Source organism: Leopardus geoffroyi, chromosome A2 (assembly GCF_018350155.1).
Source record: "Leopardus geoffroyi isolate Oge1 chromosome A2, O.geoffroyi_Oge1_pat1.0, whole genome shotgun sequence".
In the NCBI taxonomy this organism is placed as follows: Eukaryota; Metazoa; Chordata; class Mammalia; order Carnivora; family Felidae; genus Leopardus; species Leopardus geoffroyi.
In genome coordinates, this window is record NC_059331.1 from 12,006,553 (window position 1) to 12,022,918 (window position 16,366).

The 16,366-nt window shown below is 49.2% G+C and overlaps 1 protein-coding gene across 5 annotated transcripts; it reads right to left on the reverse strand.

Annotated features, from left to right (window-relative positions):
- Nucleotides 1–359: 359 nt before the first annotated feature.
- On the reverse strand, nt 360–6,567 carry CIB3 (calcium and integrin binding family member 3). 5 transcript variants are annotated; one of them, XM_045492388.1, is made up of 6 exons: nt 6,006–6,144; nt 4,420–4,512; nt 2,834–2,981; nt 1,688–1,883; nt 1,321–1,433; nt 360–486 (listed from the first exon to the last, which is right to left on the reverse strand). In XM_045492388.1, the coding sequence occupies exons 2-6, from the start codon at nt 4,432–4,434 to the stop codon at nt 425–427; spliced, it is 534 nt and encodes a 177-aa protein (XP_045348344.1). In that variant the 5' UTR covers nt 4,435–4,512; nt 6,006–6,144; the 3' UTR covers nt 360–424. The 5 variants fall into 5 exon arrangements, with proteins under 5 accessions (XP_045348344.1, XP_045348343.1, XP_045348347.1 ...); XM_045492387.1 differs by having other exon boundaries at nt 4,420–4,531; XM_045492392.1 differs by lacking the exons at nt 1,321–1,433; nt 6,006–6,144 and adding exons at nt 6,278–6,312; nt 6,517–6,567 and having other exon boundaries at nt 364–486; nt 4,420–4,531.
- Between the last annotated feature and the right edge of the window lie 9,799 nt (nt 6,568–16,366).

Consider the following 16,366-nt stretch of genomic DNA (forward strand, 5'->3'; position numbering starts at 1 on the left):
GAGTTAAAGCTTTGGTCCCCTTGAGAAACTCCAGGACTTGGGGAGGGGGGGGAAGAGGGGACTTGAGAGGTTGGGGGAAGGGGTCCACGATGGGCAGCCCTGGGGTGAGATCGCGTGGACCTGACCTCCACATCTGGTCTCTGTCCACCGAGACTCATGACTACCCAGCACTTCCGGCCCTCACAGTGGACAGAGAGCTAGAAGTCAGTCCCTTTCCTGTGTAAATGGGGAGATCGAGGCCCACACAAAGGGCGTAGCCACACCTGGGAGCCCACACAGTGAGGGCAGAGGTGAGATCTCAGGCTTCCTGTCTCCCATCCGGCAGGTTTAAGGTGCAAAATACATCCTCCAAGCAGATGTGACTCAGTGCCACGTGTTTATTCCCAGAACCCAGGGAGGCCGGATTCCACAGTGGAGTGACAGGTCACGCCGGCCTCCTCTGACCCGGCTTCTCCACGGTGCCCTCAGATGCGGATGTGGAAGGTGCTGGGTGCAAAGAGATACAGGGTCAGTGTCCTCAGGCGAAGGGTTACCCTCCCTCATCGTTCCCCCAGACTCTCCCGCCGGGGGTCCCTGAGATAGGCAAGGAGCCATGGAAGGGGGGAGACGGATCCTCTCAAAAACCCCAGGCCGTGCCCCCCCACCCCCACCCCCAGCTCCCACAGGGGCTGAAAGCTTATCTCTTTGGATCAGTTTACATCCCGGCTCCGCCCCAGACTTGCTATGGGACTCTGAGTGAGTGGCTGTGCCTTCCTGGGCTTCAGTTTACCCCTCCGTAAAATGGGGATAATAGCCATCCCTCCCGCATGGGGCTGTAATGAGGGCTAAGGGGGCGAATGCACAGGGAGCTGTCCACACAGGGGTACCGTCCGTGGTAGGGCTCATTCCGTTGCCATTATCCGCGTCTCCGCTAAGAGACCAACTGCGCTTCTCCAGGTAGAGGAAGGGGGCCCTCTGCGCACGTAAGGACACCGTGCATAATAACAGCCGCAACAGCAACCACAGCACACATTGAGCACCTGCTGTGTTCCAGGCACGGCTCTAAAATCTTTCCGTGCGCTGACTCAGGGGTCAGCCAACTTCTTCCGTCAAGAGCCACATAGGTGATATTTCCAGCTCTGCGCCACGGCTCAGCTGGGTCTCGTAGTTAGAAAGCGGCCGGAGACGGTACGTACGCATTCAGGTGTGGCTGTGTGCCAATAACACCCTTGATGGACACGGAAATTGGAACCTCATATCCATGTCATGTGTCACGCGGTATTACTATTCCTTAATCTTTCCCCCGCCATTGAAAACATGTAAAAGCCATTCTTAGCTCACGGGAGGTACAAAAACAGGTGGCTGGCCGTCCCCTGTATTCGCTCGCTCTCAGCCCTCCGGTGGGGGCTTTGATTCCGCCCAGGACTGCCAAGCACAGTTGTACCCTCTGCCCACTGCAAAATGTTCAGAAAAGTGAGGGTTGAAGACCAGCCATGTTCCATTCACCCAAAGAGCTGCGTCTGCCCACGGGGCGTGCCCAAGGGGTCCCCGATTATCCCCATTTTAAAGGTGCAGGGACTGAAGCCAGGGAGGCTGGGAATGCTCTCTAGGATGACAGATGAACGAATGGAGGAACTTTCACAAACGGGGTCTGGGCTCTAGTTCTGTAAGAGCCCCTCTCAGACGCGGAAATCGCCAGGAAGGTCACCTGAGGAAGTCGGGTGCCCGCAGGATCATGTTCTGGAAGTCTTCCAGGGAGAGCCGCCCATCGTGATCCCCATCGGCCTCGCCCAGCACCTTCTCACACACCAGGCTCACCTCCTCGGCGCTCAGCTCCCCCCGCGTCAGCTTGGTCACCGTCTGCTCCAGGTCCCACGCACAGATGTAGCCGTCGTCGTTGAAGTCTGTGCCGCAGGATGGACGGGGATGTAGGGTGGGGGCTCATCTGGCGGCAGGCCTCTTGTCCCCACGTTACAGAGGAGGAAACTGAGGCAGCGGAGGGAACCCAGGACCCTGGGGCGATAGCTGGAGTCTTGCTTTAGAATATTGGGCAGGGACCTGCTGGGAGGCCATTCATTCACTCAACAAGTATCAAGGGAGTGCCTCCTATGTTCGAGGCACTGTGATAAATTTCCCTCCAACCAACAAGCTTTTATTGAGCACCTACTACGTGCCGGGCGTGCGAGACAGATGGGGAAGAAAACAGTTACGGCTGCGGCCCTTGGGTCTCATCAGAGAGAAGTCAGGAAGAAATGAACAACAGATCACAGGGGCGCCTGGTGGCTCCGTCAGTTAAGCGGTCGATTCTTGATCTTGGCTCAGGTCCCGATCTCCCGGTTCGTGAGACTGAGCCCCACAGCGGGCTCTGCGCTGACAGTGCAGAGTCGGCTTGGGACTCTCCCTCCCGCTCACTCTTTGCCCCTCTCCCACTGTCTCTCTCTCTCTCTCTCCAAATAAATAAATACAATTTAAAGAGAGAAGAGAAATGAACAGATTATGAACAAGAAGTTAAGAGGCACGGCTTCATGCTGAGAGAGAAATAGGATGTGGGGCAGAGGCTGCTTTTGACCTAGACTTCAAGGTAAGAAAGAGTCAAGGGAAAGGTGTTCCAGGCAGAGGGAACAGCAGAGGCAAAGGCCCAGAGGGAGACCGAGTTTGGTGTGTTGGAGGAAAAGTGAGGCCAGCGTGGCTGGAAAGGAGTAAGGGCGTGAGGTCAGCAGGTACCAAGGTGGGCCAGGACGGGACCATGCACAGCCTCGAAGCCCTGTGGCGGCAGGCACAGCCCCCGGCTGGGGCCCTGGTCTGTTCCCACTCCCCACCCCCACGCTCCGCCACCCCCGGGCCCTGCACGCACCATAAATTTTGAAAGCATAGTAGGCTTTGAGGTCACGGGGAGCCATTTCACTCATCACGGAAAACATGTCCAGGAAGTTGTCCAAGGTCATGTGGCCGTCCCCATCGTCAGAGAACACCTGGGCAATCCTCTGGCGGAATGGGTTGTCCTGGGGACAGGAAGCAGGGTGGCCATCCCTGACCAGGCTCTCAGGGCCCCAGGTGGAATCGCTCTCAGCACCCACCTTCCTGAAACCTGCAAGCACCTCCCCACCAAGACTTCCTCCCTCTCACGGACCCAGGAGAGGACTTCAGGCAACTCTTCTCTCTGCCCCTGAGGTCTGGGTGGCCTTGACCACCCTTCCGGCTCCAGACACAGCCACATGACCCAAGTGAGGCCAATCAGAGATCACCATCCACTAGGAAACCCTGATTGGCTCTGGAGTAGGCAGGGTGACCCAAGCTGGCCAATCAGAGGCTGCCCTGAGATGTTTTCTGAAAGACGGGGATGGAGGTCCCTGCCTTCTGTCAGTTGCAGAGCTGACGGGAGGAAATCTGCGACCACTGGGGCTTCCCTCACTATCTCAAGAGGGTAAGCTGCCTGAGACTGAAGCCTCTTCCTGGGAGGCACTGAGAGATGGAAGGAGATTCCTGAGCATGTCGAGACCCTGGTTCCAGCCATACCTGGTGCCAGCTCTACCCCTGGAGTTTTTGCTCACGTGATCCAATAGATTTTGTCCTTTATTCTTTAATTTTTTTTTAACGTTTATTTATTTTTGGGACAGAGAGAGACAGAGCATGAACAAGGGAGGGTCAGAGAGAGAGAGGGAGACACAGAATCCGAAACAGGCTCCAGGCTCTGAGCTGTCAGCACAGAGCCCAACACGGGGCTTGAATTCACGAACCGCGAGATCATGACCTCAGCCGAAGTCGGACATTTAACCGACTGAGCCACCCAGGAGCCCCGTCCTTTTTTTTTTTTTTTTTTTTTTTTTAAAGTTTATTTATTTATTTTTGAGAGAGAGAGTACAGTGGGGGAGAGGCAAAGAAAGAGAAGGAGAGAGAGAATCCCAAGCAGGCTCCACACTGCCGGTGCAAAGCCCAGCTTGGGGTTCGAACTCACAGACGGAGAAATCATCACCTGAGCAGAAGTCCGAACCCCTAACCGACGGAGCCACCCAGGCGCCCCAAGATTTTGTCTTTCTTGAATGAGGTTTCTGTCCCTTGTGATAAGATCCTCTCTATTCAGTCACTCACCCCATGAGTCCCCTTCAGCATCACAAACTATGTGACAAACATCCAGCTGAGAGGAACCTACGTTTTTAATGGCTCCTGCTATGCAAAGCAGGACGGACATCCCCTGAGTCCCCGCCACGCTGTAGGCCCCGTGCCACACCCTTTACCTGCCTCATCTCATTTCATCGTTCCGACAACCCAGGTTCTGAATCCTGTCTCTCTCACATCCTAGCTGTGTGACGCTGACCAAGTGTCTTAACCTCTCTGAACCTCAGTTTCTTCATCTGCAAAATGCATCCGCTTCGTAGGAGTGCTGCAGGGGTGCTGCAGTGCTGCTATTTTTCCTCCGCCTGCCCCTGGCCCTCGGCGTACCTTCAGCTCAGGCATGCTGCCAATAAGCTCGTAGGGCACCTTCACATCAGGACAGCTGGTATAGTCGAGGGGGACGAGCTGGGGAGCCAGGTCCTGGTAGCGATAGAAAAGCCTGGTGTGGGGAGGGAAACATCGGCAAGGGCTGGGAGAGGGGCTGGGGAGGACGTGTCCCTCCTCTCTCACTCGTGCACCTGCCCACTACCCACTGGAGGACCCTGGGTCCCCAAGAGTCATCCACTCTGAGCCCGGTCCTCAAGCACACAGAGCCGAACACAGGCACTTCTACCCGCTGGGGACAGGGCCACAGTGGAGAGAGGGCCCCAGAGCTGGGGGAGACTGGAGTGGGGACGCTGACACTGGGCTTTGAAGGACGCGTAGGGGCTCATTCCTCGGCAGAGGGGGATGGCAAGAGGGACAGCGCATCAGGCATTCAGAGAACCTGAGCGAGTCTATGAATCTCTGGATATGCTCACATTGTCGGCAAGACTCTGCCTCTAAAGACCCCCGTCCTCACATTTTGCTTCTCTCCCTCCATAACGGGAGGGTTTCCTAAACGGGGCAGAGCCGAGACAAAAGCCCAATATTCAGGGTTTTTTTTTTTTTTTTTTTTTTTTTTTTTTTTTTTTTTTTATGCGTGAAAGGCATTTTGCAAAACAGCAAATGCCACCCTCACTGCCTGGATTGTGAGGCCAGCTCTCCACTCCAGTGTCCTCACCTGCTGACGCCCTGCCTCCACTGGGGGCGCCACGAGCAGCAGCCTTGTGGAGACCATCCTTGATGAGCCAGAGGCCCCCAAGCTGCTAGGGTTTGTTTCCGGGGGGGAGACAGGAGCCCCTGGGTCATACGATGGCTAGGAACTCAAGGAGGGGGTATCTGGAGCATCCGTTCCCTGTCTGGGTCCCCCCCAAACAGCCCGGGTTTGGGTTTCTGTACGGCCTCGAGCATTCCGCTTTCCCCTCTGAGCCCCAGTTATTCTGCTGACAAACAAGAAGCTTAGGGCAGGCGAGACGCCAGCCCTCACACCCCTTGCAACTCTGCCCGTCTTGTAGAGCTGGAGTGGGCCGCCCCTGTGCGAGCCTCAGTTTCCCCATGGGTAATCTGATCGTGATGGCCAGGGTGACCCTGCGAGCTGTCCTCACCCAGACAATGGGGCTCACTGGTGAAAGGTGTGCCCATCAATAATGGATATCTGGTGCCCACACAATTGGGGCCTTGGCCCCGATCACTCTGTATCTGAACCCCGGCCGGCTAGGGTTTCACCGCTCCGAGTTCATGGGTTGGGGCCTCTGGACAATGGCTCCATGGGCTGAGCAGTCATGTGGGGTACCCACCAACCCCTCTCGTTCACGCCAGGGAAACTCAGCAGCCTCAGGCCACCCCCCCACACACACACACACCCTTACATTGATTTACCATCACAGCCCAGAGCCGACTCTGGACTCTGCCCCCAGGTTCCCAACCTCCAGTGCCAGGCTCTTCACCCTGGCCTCAGCGGGATCTTTCTAACACGCCTTCTGACATCTTTCTAGCATCTTTCTGACATGCTGATTCGTACCAGCCCCTGCCCCCCACCCCTGCTCACATACCCTCTGTGGCTCCCCATCACCCTTGGGAAAAGCCCAAGCTAATCAGCCTAGAAGCAGTATGTGATAGTATGTGACTAGGCAGCCTAGTGACAGTATGACAAGATGTGGCTTCTCAGCCTCCCCATCCCCGCCTCCACCCACGGACCACGGCTGCAATCCCTCCCTTCACGCTTTAACCACCATAAAGCACCCCATCCCGCCCAATTGCAAATATCACCCAGCAACGGATAGAAAGTTATTTCCAGGTCTTCCTCCCTTTCCCCCAGACTGACCTCATGATTTCCTTTCTTGTGAAGAAGGTGCAGTCCTGCGGAGAGAGATATTGGCTTGGCCCAGAGCCTGCCTCGGGGGCCCCCTTCCTGTCCCTCCCACTGCACCCCCTCTCTGCACGCCGATCTGTACCAGGAACCCTTGCCGACCGCACACCCAAGACAGATGATGCTGTCCCCATTCCTCAGGCCAAGAAATCAAGGCTGCCAAACCTGCCGAGGGCCCAGCGCATCACCCCTACCTGATATGCTTCCAGCTGCTCGTGAGTGAAGACTGTCTGCTTGTTGCCCATGGTGAAGGCCGCTGCCAGGGCTCTGGAACAAGCTCCCGAAGCCCCTGGTCTCCTTGGGGCCACACGGGTTGCCAGGCTGCTGCACATCAGCGTCTGGGCAAATCTCCCTGCCCTGGCTGTCACCTGCCCACCCGCCCCATCACCCCCAGCCTGGGGGAGATCAAGTTACAGCCCAGCTCTCTGGGCAACAGCCTGAGTATGTCCATGGCCACCAGGACGAGAAGGACTGTGTAGGAGGTCACAGAGCAGCAGAGCACGTCTGCCCCCACTGGGTGAGGCTGGGGGCATGGGACGCCTTCCAGAGACAGGCAGCCTGATGGAAAGACTGCAGGCACACCCCAGCTCAAATACTAGCTCTCCACCCACTGGTTGTGTGGCCTTGGACAAGTCACCTGACCTCTCTAAGCCTCGTTTGTAAGAGGGGAGATGTATCAGTACCTAACTCATAGAGTCATTCTGAAGATCTAATATCATTAATGCAATCAAAACAATTTCTTTTGACCATTGGTTAGAAGCCAGTTTTAGGCACTGGGAGCATAATTGGGTGAGCAAGCTAAATGAGGTCCCAAGATGTGCTTGGAGATGCTAATGATGACGATGTTATGGCTCAAAAAGAGTGATCCAAGGTGTAAGTTTGAGAAACAATTGGTTAAATAATACCAAAGAGAATTCTTTCTTTGCCGGACTTGTCAGAGCCCTTAGTATGCTAATAATCACCATGCATCCTCAATGGGTAAATACAACGTAGCAGCTGCCAACCTTATTGGGACCCAGAGTCATCTTGGGCAGAACACCTGGGAGTCAAAAGCCCTTCGCCTGGTGCTCCATGCTCTTCATGCTCTGGGTCTCACCTGTCTCTCCACTTTCTTCTCCTGCTCAGCCTTTTCTAGCTCCACAGCCCAGCCTCCCTGAACTGCTCTTGGATCTCCTCCCTCCAACCCTACCCCACCCCCACACTCTCCCTGGCCTGGACCATCACAGTTCTTCCTAGCGTCATCAACTCTCTTCTGTCCCAACGTGTGAAGCCACCTGGTAGAATGGGACTATGATAAGGCTTTAAAGACCCCCTTAGGATGATTTTTTTTTTAAAAAACCTGACAATATCAAGTGTTGACGAGGGTGTGGAACAACTAGAAGTCATTAATTGCTGGTGGTGATGCAAAATGGTACAGCCCCTCCAGAAAATGGAGAGCTTTCTTAGACGTTAAACATGCCCTTACCCCGTGATTCAGCAATCCCACTCCTGAGTAGTTACCCAAGGGAGATGAAAATCTACGGGCACACAAAAACCTGTTCATGCCCACAGCATGTAGAAAATACTTGCAAATCATATATCTGATAAGGGACTAGTCACCACAATATATAAAGAACTCTAACAAGTCTACAATAAAAGGACAAATAGCCCAGATCAAAAAAATGGGCAAAGATGGTCGGGGGTGGGGGTAGTAATAGATGGAACACAGAGGATTTTTACAGCAGTGAATCAACTCTGTATGATACTGTAATGGTGGACGTATGTCATTATACATTTGTGCACAACCATAGAATATACAACACCAAGAGTGAAGCCTCATGTACACTTTGGATGATATGATGTGTCACCGTAAGTTCATTGCTTGTAACGAGTGCACCACTCTGGTGGGGGATGTTCACAGTGGGGAGGCTGTTAATGTGCAGGGGCCAGGAGTAAATGGGAAAGACTTGTACCTTCTGCTCAATTTCATTGTGAACCTAAAACTGCTCTAAAAATAAAGTCTATTAAAACAAAACAAAACAGGTAAAGGATTTGGGTAGACATCTCTCCAAAGAAGATATACAAATGGCAAAGAAGATATAGAGTAAGCATGTGAAAAGATGCTGGACATCACTGGTCATTAGGGAAATGCAAATTAAAACCACAGTGAGATACTACTCACACACACTAGGATGCCTGTAACGAAAAAGACAGACACTAGCACGTGTTGACCAGGATGTGGGGCTACGGGAACCCTCACACACTGCTGGTGGGAATGTGAAATGATGCAGCTGCTTTGGAAAACAGTTCAGTGATTCTTTAAGAAGTTAAACACAGAGTTACCATGTGACCCAGCAATTTTCATTCTGAGGTGGAGGGAAGTGAAGCTATATGTCCACATAAAAACTTGTGTGTGAATGTTCATCACAGCATTGTTCATAACAGCCCCCAAATGGAAACAACCCAAATGTGCACGAGCGGATGAATGGATAAAGAAATTGTGGTTCCTTCATACAGTGGAATATTACTCAGCCATAAAAAGGAACGAAGCACTGACACATGCTACTATGTGGATGAGCCTTGAAAACATCGTGCTAAGTGAAAGAAGCCAGACACAAAAAGGTCACTGTCATGTGTGACTCCACATGTATGAAACATTCGGACCAGGCAAATCCATGGAGACAGCAGATTAGTGGTTGCCAGGGACCAGGGGAGGGCAATGGGGAGTGACAGCTCAAGGTGGGGGGAGTTTCCTCCCGGGGTGATAAAAATGTTCTAGAATTAGATAGTGGTGATGGTTGCACAGCACTGTGACTGTAATAAATGCCACTGAGTTGCCCACTTAGAAGGGTGATTTTTATGGTATGTGAATTACATCTGTTTCTAAAAATATTTGTACATGAAGAGTGATGGCAACTCTGTTCGTAATTACCCAAAACTGGGAACAACACAAATATTCTTCACCTGGGAAATGGGTTAAAAAAAAACAAAACCTGGGGCCCGTCCATACAATAGACTCAGCCATAAAAAGGAATGAACTGTCGATATACACAAAATGAATGGACCTCAAATGCATCATGCTATCTGAAAGATGCCAGATTCAAGAGGCTACCTGCTGGATGATTCCATTTATATGACGTACTCAAAAGGACACAACTATAGGAACAGAAAACAGATCAATGGTTGCCAGGGGCTGCAGATGGGGGAACAAGTGAATCTTAGGGGTGATGAAATAGTTCTAGTATCTTGATTGTAGTGTTGGTTACATGACTGTATTCGTTTGTCAAAACTCATAGACCCATACACCAAAAAGGGTGAGATTTTTGCATGTAAATACATTTTTTTAAATGAGGACAATGACAAAACTAATTAGTAAAGACCTTGCTCCCCATGCCTCATGGTTGAAGTCCAGATTCCTATGCCTGACCCCATCAGACACTCTGTGATTTGGTTATATGACCCCTCCATCAACAATTAGTTGTTGAGCACCTACTGTGTCTCGGGTGCTGTCCTAGGTCCTGAAAATACATCGGTGAACAAAAGCCGTGCTCTCCCAGAGCTCACGTTCCAGTGCGCAAGCTACCAAATAAATATATGATTAGTCAGGAGTGCTAAGTTCCAGGAAGAAAAATAAAACAGGGCAGGGATAGAGAGATGAGGTTGGGCCAAAAAGATTGGGAAGGGAAAGCACCCCTGGTGACATGATATTTGAGTAGTGACCCAAGGGAAGTGAGGGGATAGTGAGTGGGAAGAGAGTCGCTGGCGGTGGGAAGAGCGAGTGCAAAGGCCCTGAGGCTGGAGTAAGTTTGACACAGTTGGAAGAGAGCGAGAAGGCTGGTGTTGTGCAGGAGCTCAGCAAGCATTAATTACAGCTAACAGGCTGCTTCTCTGACACCCAGCTCCAATGATGGGATTTTTTTTTCTTTTTTGCATTTCCAAGAAGTCATTTCTCATGGTATAAGTAAATTAATTCTATCTTTGTATGGATAAATTCCATCTTCATCACGATAAATAAGATGCAACAATCCCCCCCCTTGCCATATGGGATGTAGAACTCAGAATCATAACGCCAGTACTGCGTTTCAATAACCAGATCAAAACGGCAATGAGATATCACTGCCAGGATGGCTATTATCAAAAAAGAGCAAAAGGTAATAAATGTTAGTGAAGAGGTAGAGAAATATCAACCCCGCACACCATGGGTGTGGGAATGCAAAATGGTGCCTCCACTATAGAAAACAGTATGGAAGTGACTCAAAAACGTAAACCTAGGGGCACCTGGGTGGCTCAGTTTGTTAGAGCATCTGGCTCTTGATTTCAGTTCAAGTCATGATCTCACGCTCATGAGTTCATACTGGATATGGAGCCTGCTTAGGATTCTCTCTCTCTCCCTCTGCCCCTCTCCCCAACTTGCAGATGTGCTCGCTTGCTCTCTCTCTCTCTCTCTCAAACAAAACCTAGGGTGCCTGGGTGGCTTAGTTGAGCATCTGACTCTTGATTTCAGCTCAGCTTGTGATCTCACGGTTCATGAGATCGAGCCCCACATCAGGCTCTACACTGACGTCAAGGAGCCTGCTTGGGATTCTGTTTCCCTCTCTCTCTACCCCTCCTCCACTTGTGGTTCCGAAATAAATAAATCAATAAATGTTAAAAATAGAACCATCATATGATCTAGTATACGTCCAAAAGAATTCAAATCCGGATCTCAAAGAGACAACACTCCCATGTTCATTGCAGCATTATTCACAATAGCCAAGATATGGAACCAATCTAAATGTCCGTTGATGGATGAAAAGAGAAAGAAAATGCGGTATGCACGTACAATGGAATATTATTCAGCCTTATAAAGAAGGAAACTCTGGGGCGCCTGGGTGGCGCAGTCGGTTAAGCGTCCGACTTCAGCCAGGTCACGATCTCGTGGTCCGTGAGTTCGAGCCCCGCGTCGGGCTCTGGGCTGATGGCTCAGAGCCTGGAGCCTGTTTCCGATTCTGTGTCTCCCTCTCTCTCTGCCCCTCCCCCGTTCATGCTCTGTCTCTCTCTGTCCCAAAAATAAATAAACGTTGAAAAAAAAAAAAAAAAGAAGGAAACTCTGCAGTATGTAACAACTTGGATGGCCTCTGAGTGCATTTGCTCAGTGAACTAAGCCAATCACAGAAAGACAAATCACAGAAAGATTTTGGGTTGTTTCCTGTTTGGGGCTACTATGAGTAAAACTTATTCCACTTATGTGAGGAGAAAGTAAGTATAATGGTGGTTTACAGCAGCTGAGGGGAAGGTTAAGTGTCAGTTGGTTAAGTGTCCGACTCTTTATCTCAGCTCAGGTCTTGATCTCAGGGTCATGACCCCTCCTTGGGTTCCGTGCTGGATGTGAAACCTACTTAAAAAAAAAAAATTGCGAAAATCTCATGTTAAGCACTCTTACTACAATAAAATAAAGTAAAAACAAAAACGTAACTACCATATGACCCAGCACTGGCACTCTTGGGCAATCGCAGAGAAATGAAAACTTACGTTCACACAAAAACCTGTAACGGACGTTTTACTCATAGTAGCCCCAAACAGGAAACAGCCCATAAATCTTTCAACAGGCGAATGGTTAAACAAACTGGTCCATCCATTCCATAGAACACTACTTAGCAATGAAAGGGGTACATGTGACAACTTGGAGGAATCTCTGGGGAGTTATGCTCAGTGGCGGGGGGGGCGGGGAAAGCCAATCCTAAAATGTTACATACTGGCTGGTTCCATTTCCATAGCATTCTTAAAATGACTAAATTATAGAAATGAGAACAGGTTGCTGGTTGCCAGGGTGCAGGGATCCGGGGGGGGGGGGGGAGGGAGGTGGGTGTGGCCATACACAAGTGCATCAGGACCGATCTTTATGATGATGGACTGCTCGTATCTTGCCTGTAGCAGTGTCAATACCCTGGCTGTGACATCGCCCTAGGGTTTTATAAGATGTCACCATCGAGGGAAACTGGAAAAGGGTACACGGGATCGCTCTGTATTATTTTCCTGTTTGTTTGTTTTTTTAACTTTTGTTGTGGTAAAATACACATAGCATAACGTTGACCATTTGGACCATTTTTAAGCGCACGACTCAGTGGTATGAAATACATTCACATTGTTATGCAGCCGTCACTACCCTCTGTCTCCAGAACACATTTCATGTTGTAGAACTGAAAGCCTGTCCCCGTTAAACAAGTCCCCATTCTCCCCTCCCCCCAGTCCCTGGAACCCACCATCTCACTTTCTGTTTCTGAGAGTTTGCCTGTTCTAGAAACGTCATGTAAATGGAATCATACACTATGTGTCCTTTTGTGTCTGGCTTCTTTCACTCGGCGTGATGTCTTCAGGGTTCATCCATTGTAGCAGGTGCCAGATTTTCTTTCCTTTTTAAGACTTTCTAATATTCCATTGTGTGGCTAGATCACATTTTGTTTATTCATTCATCCGGTCGATGGACACTTGGGGTCTTTCCACCCGTTGGCTGTTTGTGAAGAATGCTGCTATGAACATGGATATATTCTTGCAATAATGTTCCTTTTTCTGTGTCAGGATCCTACGTTACATGTAGTCATGATATCTCCTTAGGCTCCTGATCTTCAGTCTGTTTTGTTTTATCTGGTTTTAGGTTTTTGGTCTTTTTTTTTTTCTTAATGACATTGATAGTCCTAAAGAGTACCAGTCAGGTACTTTGTAGAATGCCCTTCATTTTGATTTGTCTGGCATTTTCTCGTTGAATGGACTGGATTTATGGGTTCAGGAAAGACCTCAGAGGTGAGGTGATCTCCTCATCACCTCCTCATCACATCAGACCTGGAGTTACTTGATAGCTACAAGACATCATCGACAATGTTGACCTTGATCCTTTGGGGCAAGGCGGTGTTTGCCATGTTTTTCCATCCTCGATAACTGTTTTCCCTTTCCATAATCTGTTCTTTGGAAACAAAGAGTCTTTTTTTTTTTTTAATTTTTTTTTCAACGTTTATTTTTTATTTTTTGGGATAGAGAGAGAGCATGAACGGGGGAGGGGCAGAGAGAGAGGGAGACACAGAATCAGAAACAGGCTCCAGGCTCTGAGCCATCAGCCCAGAGCCCGACACGGGGCTCGAACTCACGGACCGTGAGATCGTGAGCTGGCTGAAGTCGGACGCTTAACCGACTGCGCCACCCAGGCGCCCCAACAAAGAGTCTTTTAAAGAAATGCTCCTTACCAGGGTCGTTGATGGCACATAGGGGGATGTTGGGTGATAAAGCACAGACATTACCAACGTAGAGTTGATTTTTCCAGTGATTTCAGTGAGTTATACTCTGTGCATGAAAATGTTTAGAAAACCTTAACTGATTTATTGTATTTTCTTTGTATATATACACAGGAGTAGTATAAAATAAAAATCTCTATGTATTTAAATCTCAAGACTCTTTATTTTTTTTTTTTAATGTGTATTTATTTTGAGAGAGAGAGAATGGGAGAGGGACAGAGACAGAGGGAGACACAGAATCCGAAGCAGGCTCCAGGCTCCAAGTTGTCAGCACAGAGCCTGATGCGGGGCTCAGGCCCACGAGCCGCGAGATTATGACCTGAGCTGAAGTAGGACACTTAACTGACTGAGCCACCCAGGTACCCCTCAAGACTCTTTTTTTTTTTTCAATATATGAAATTTATTGTCAAATTGGTTTCCATACAACACCCAGTGCTCATCCCAAAAGGTGCCCTCCTCCATACCCATCACCCACCCTCCCCTCCCTTCCACCCCCTCCTCAAGACTCTTTAAATGGATGCAAAATAAGAGTTTTTTTTAAGTGAGCAAAAGCACCGTATTATAGTTTATTTGGAACAATTACCCCTTAGAACATAAATTATCAATGGGGGCAATATCTCTCCTAAGGTGGTGAAAATTGGTTCTGGGGGAGGGGTGGGGAAGGGATGAAAAAACCTTAGATATTTCGATGATGGCTCGTGGCCCTCCAAAGCTCAATCCTCCCCGACAAAAACTTATTCACTGGCATGTAACTTCTCTCATTAAATTAAATTAAATTAAAATAATTCTCTTTAGGGGATGATAATGAAAAAAAAAAAAAGGTTGAGAAGTGCTGTCGTCGAAGTTTATAAAATAGTGACACATCTTCCAGTGGATGGCCTCATGCTATGGTGACAAACGCAAGGATGGATTACAGATTGTGCCTCAGTTTCCCAACCTGTAAAATCAGGATGGTTTGTGTAACACGGTGGCCGTGGAAGCAAATGAGATGATCCATGTAAATCCACGTAAAGTATGAGCTGTGGTTATCAGCCGCTGCCGCCTCCGCGCAGCAGCAGCCCCAGTTTATAAAAGAGGAAAGCGAAAGTTAAAGAGATCAAGCCACTTCCTGCAGGGCACACAGCCTTGGAAGTGCCAGAGAGGAACTTCAAAGCTCCTAGGTTGCCTGGGGCAGAACAGACCTCCCCAGCGGAGTCTGTCCTATTCTTCCCTGGGGAGCTCATTCGGTCAAGGATGGCCCCACCAGCAAGCTTACCCCGTCTGGACGCCCTCATCCAATTCCTGAACACCAAAGATGCCTACAGCTGGAGAATTGGGCAGTCGCTTGCTGCCCCCTGCAGGCAGAACTGGAAATGGCAGGCACCGTGCCCTCCTTTGGCCTGATGGGGGCGGAGGCGAGGGGGTGGGGACCGCTTGCTTCTCCCTCCTCCACGCTCCCTCAAAAGTCCTTGGCACAAGTTGGGCAGTAGCAGTCTAAATGAAAATGCACAAATCTACATAATCTTGAACCCAGTGACTCCACTGCTACGGATTCAGGCCACTTGCAAAAGTGAGCTAAGATTTGTGGGCACGTTAGATGGGCTTTGATTAGGGAGGGGCCTCACTCAGCCGCAGGACACCCAGCCTTTGAGGAAGGTGAGTGGAGGTGACTGGGGCCTTGCAAAGAGCTTCAAGACATTTTGCTAGATGACCAACTGAAGACAGAAATAAAAAGACATTGTGCAGATGTACAGATGTGGGCATACACACTTTTGTGCTGAAAAATATAAAAATGAAATTGTTAATCATTTTGGAAAGAGGTGGGAAGAGAAGTTTCTACTTTTTTGCTTTCTTTCTTCTTTTAACTTTTTCTGTACTGTGTGGTTTTCTCACATGGGACATGGGCATGCGTATATATGTTTAATGTCAGCAGAGGATTATGGGACATTTGGAGTTTCTTCTCTGTTTCCCTCGGTGTTTGACTCCACATACAAAAGCAGTCACAACATTTTGATGGGGGAAAGGTCAGCGATAAAGCGACTTTAGAATAAAATCCCATTTTATTTTTAACATTCCAGATAATAAGAGACTGGAAATAGAGAAATCAAAACAATAACAGACATTATTTCCGGTTGGGAGTGATTACTGTCTTCTCTGGGCTTCTCAGTACTTTTCTAATTACATATTCTGCAAATAATGTTTGCATAGCTTTTGCAATCAAATACAAATAAACAGATGCACAACATTGTGAATGCATTTAATGCCAATGAGTTGCACAACTTGAAGTGGTTACAATGTGGGCTGAGATGATGACCTGAGCTGAAGTCGGATGCTTCCCTGAGCCACCCAGGCGCCCCTTGTTTTGTTTTTTAAAGGTGTGTAGGTCGCAGCTAAGGCAGACGAGAGACTGTTCTTTCCAAATCAAGTTCTGGACCTTTTATACCCCCCCAAAAGAAGAATCTCAAACACATTATGCTCCTTGAAAGGACCCTAGCTCATGGGGCGCTTGGGTGGCTGAGTCGGTTGGGTGTCCAACTTCAGCTCAGGTCATGAGTTCATAGTTCAGGTCATGGGTTCAAGTCCTGCGCTGGGCTCTCTGTTGACAACCTGGAGCCTACTTCAGATTTTGAGTCTCCCTCTCTTTCTTCCCCTCACTCGCTAGGACCCTGTATCTCAAAAATAAATGTCAAAAAAATTTTTTAATTAAAAAAAGAAAGAACTCTAGCTCAAAAGAATGTATACAGTAGAATTCCATGTATATAAAGCTTTTACAAAATATAAATCTAATCTATAGTGAGAGAAAACCGACTTGGAGTTGCCT

Bases quoted from the DNA above. Each gene is read 5' to 3' on its own strand.
- CIB3 (XM_045492387.1), bottom strand. The intron at 2,982-4,419 runs GTACGCCGAGGG...TCCTGTCCCCAG, and splicing joins GCAGCATGCCTGAGCTGAAG to GACAACCCATTCCGCCAGAG. The intron at 1,434-1,687 runs GTGACCTTCCTG...AACATTTTGCAG, and splicing joins CGGGCACCCGACTTCCTCAG to TGGGCAGAGGGTACAACTGT.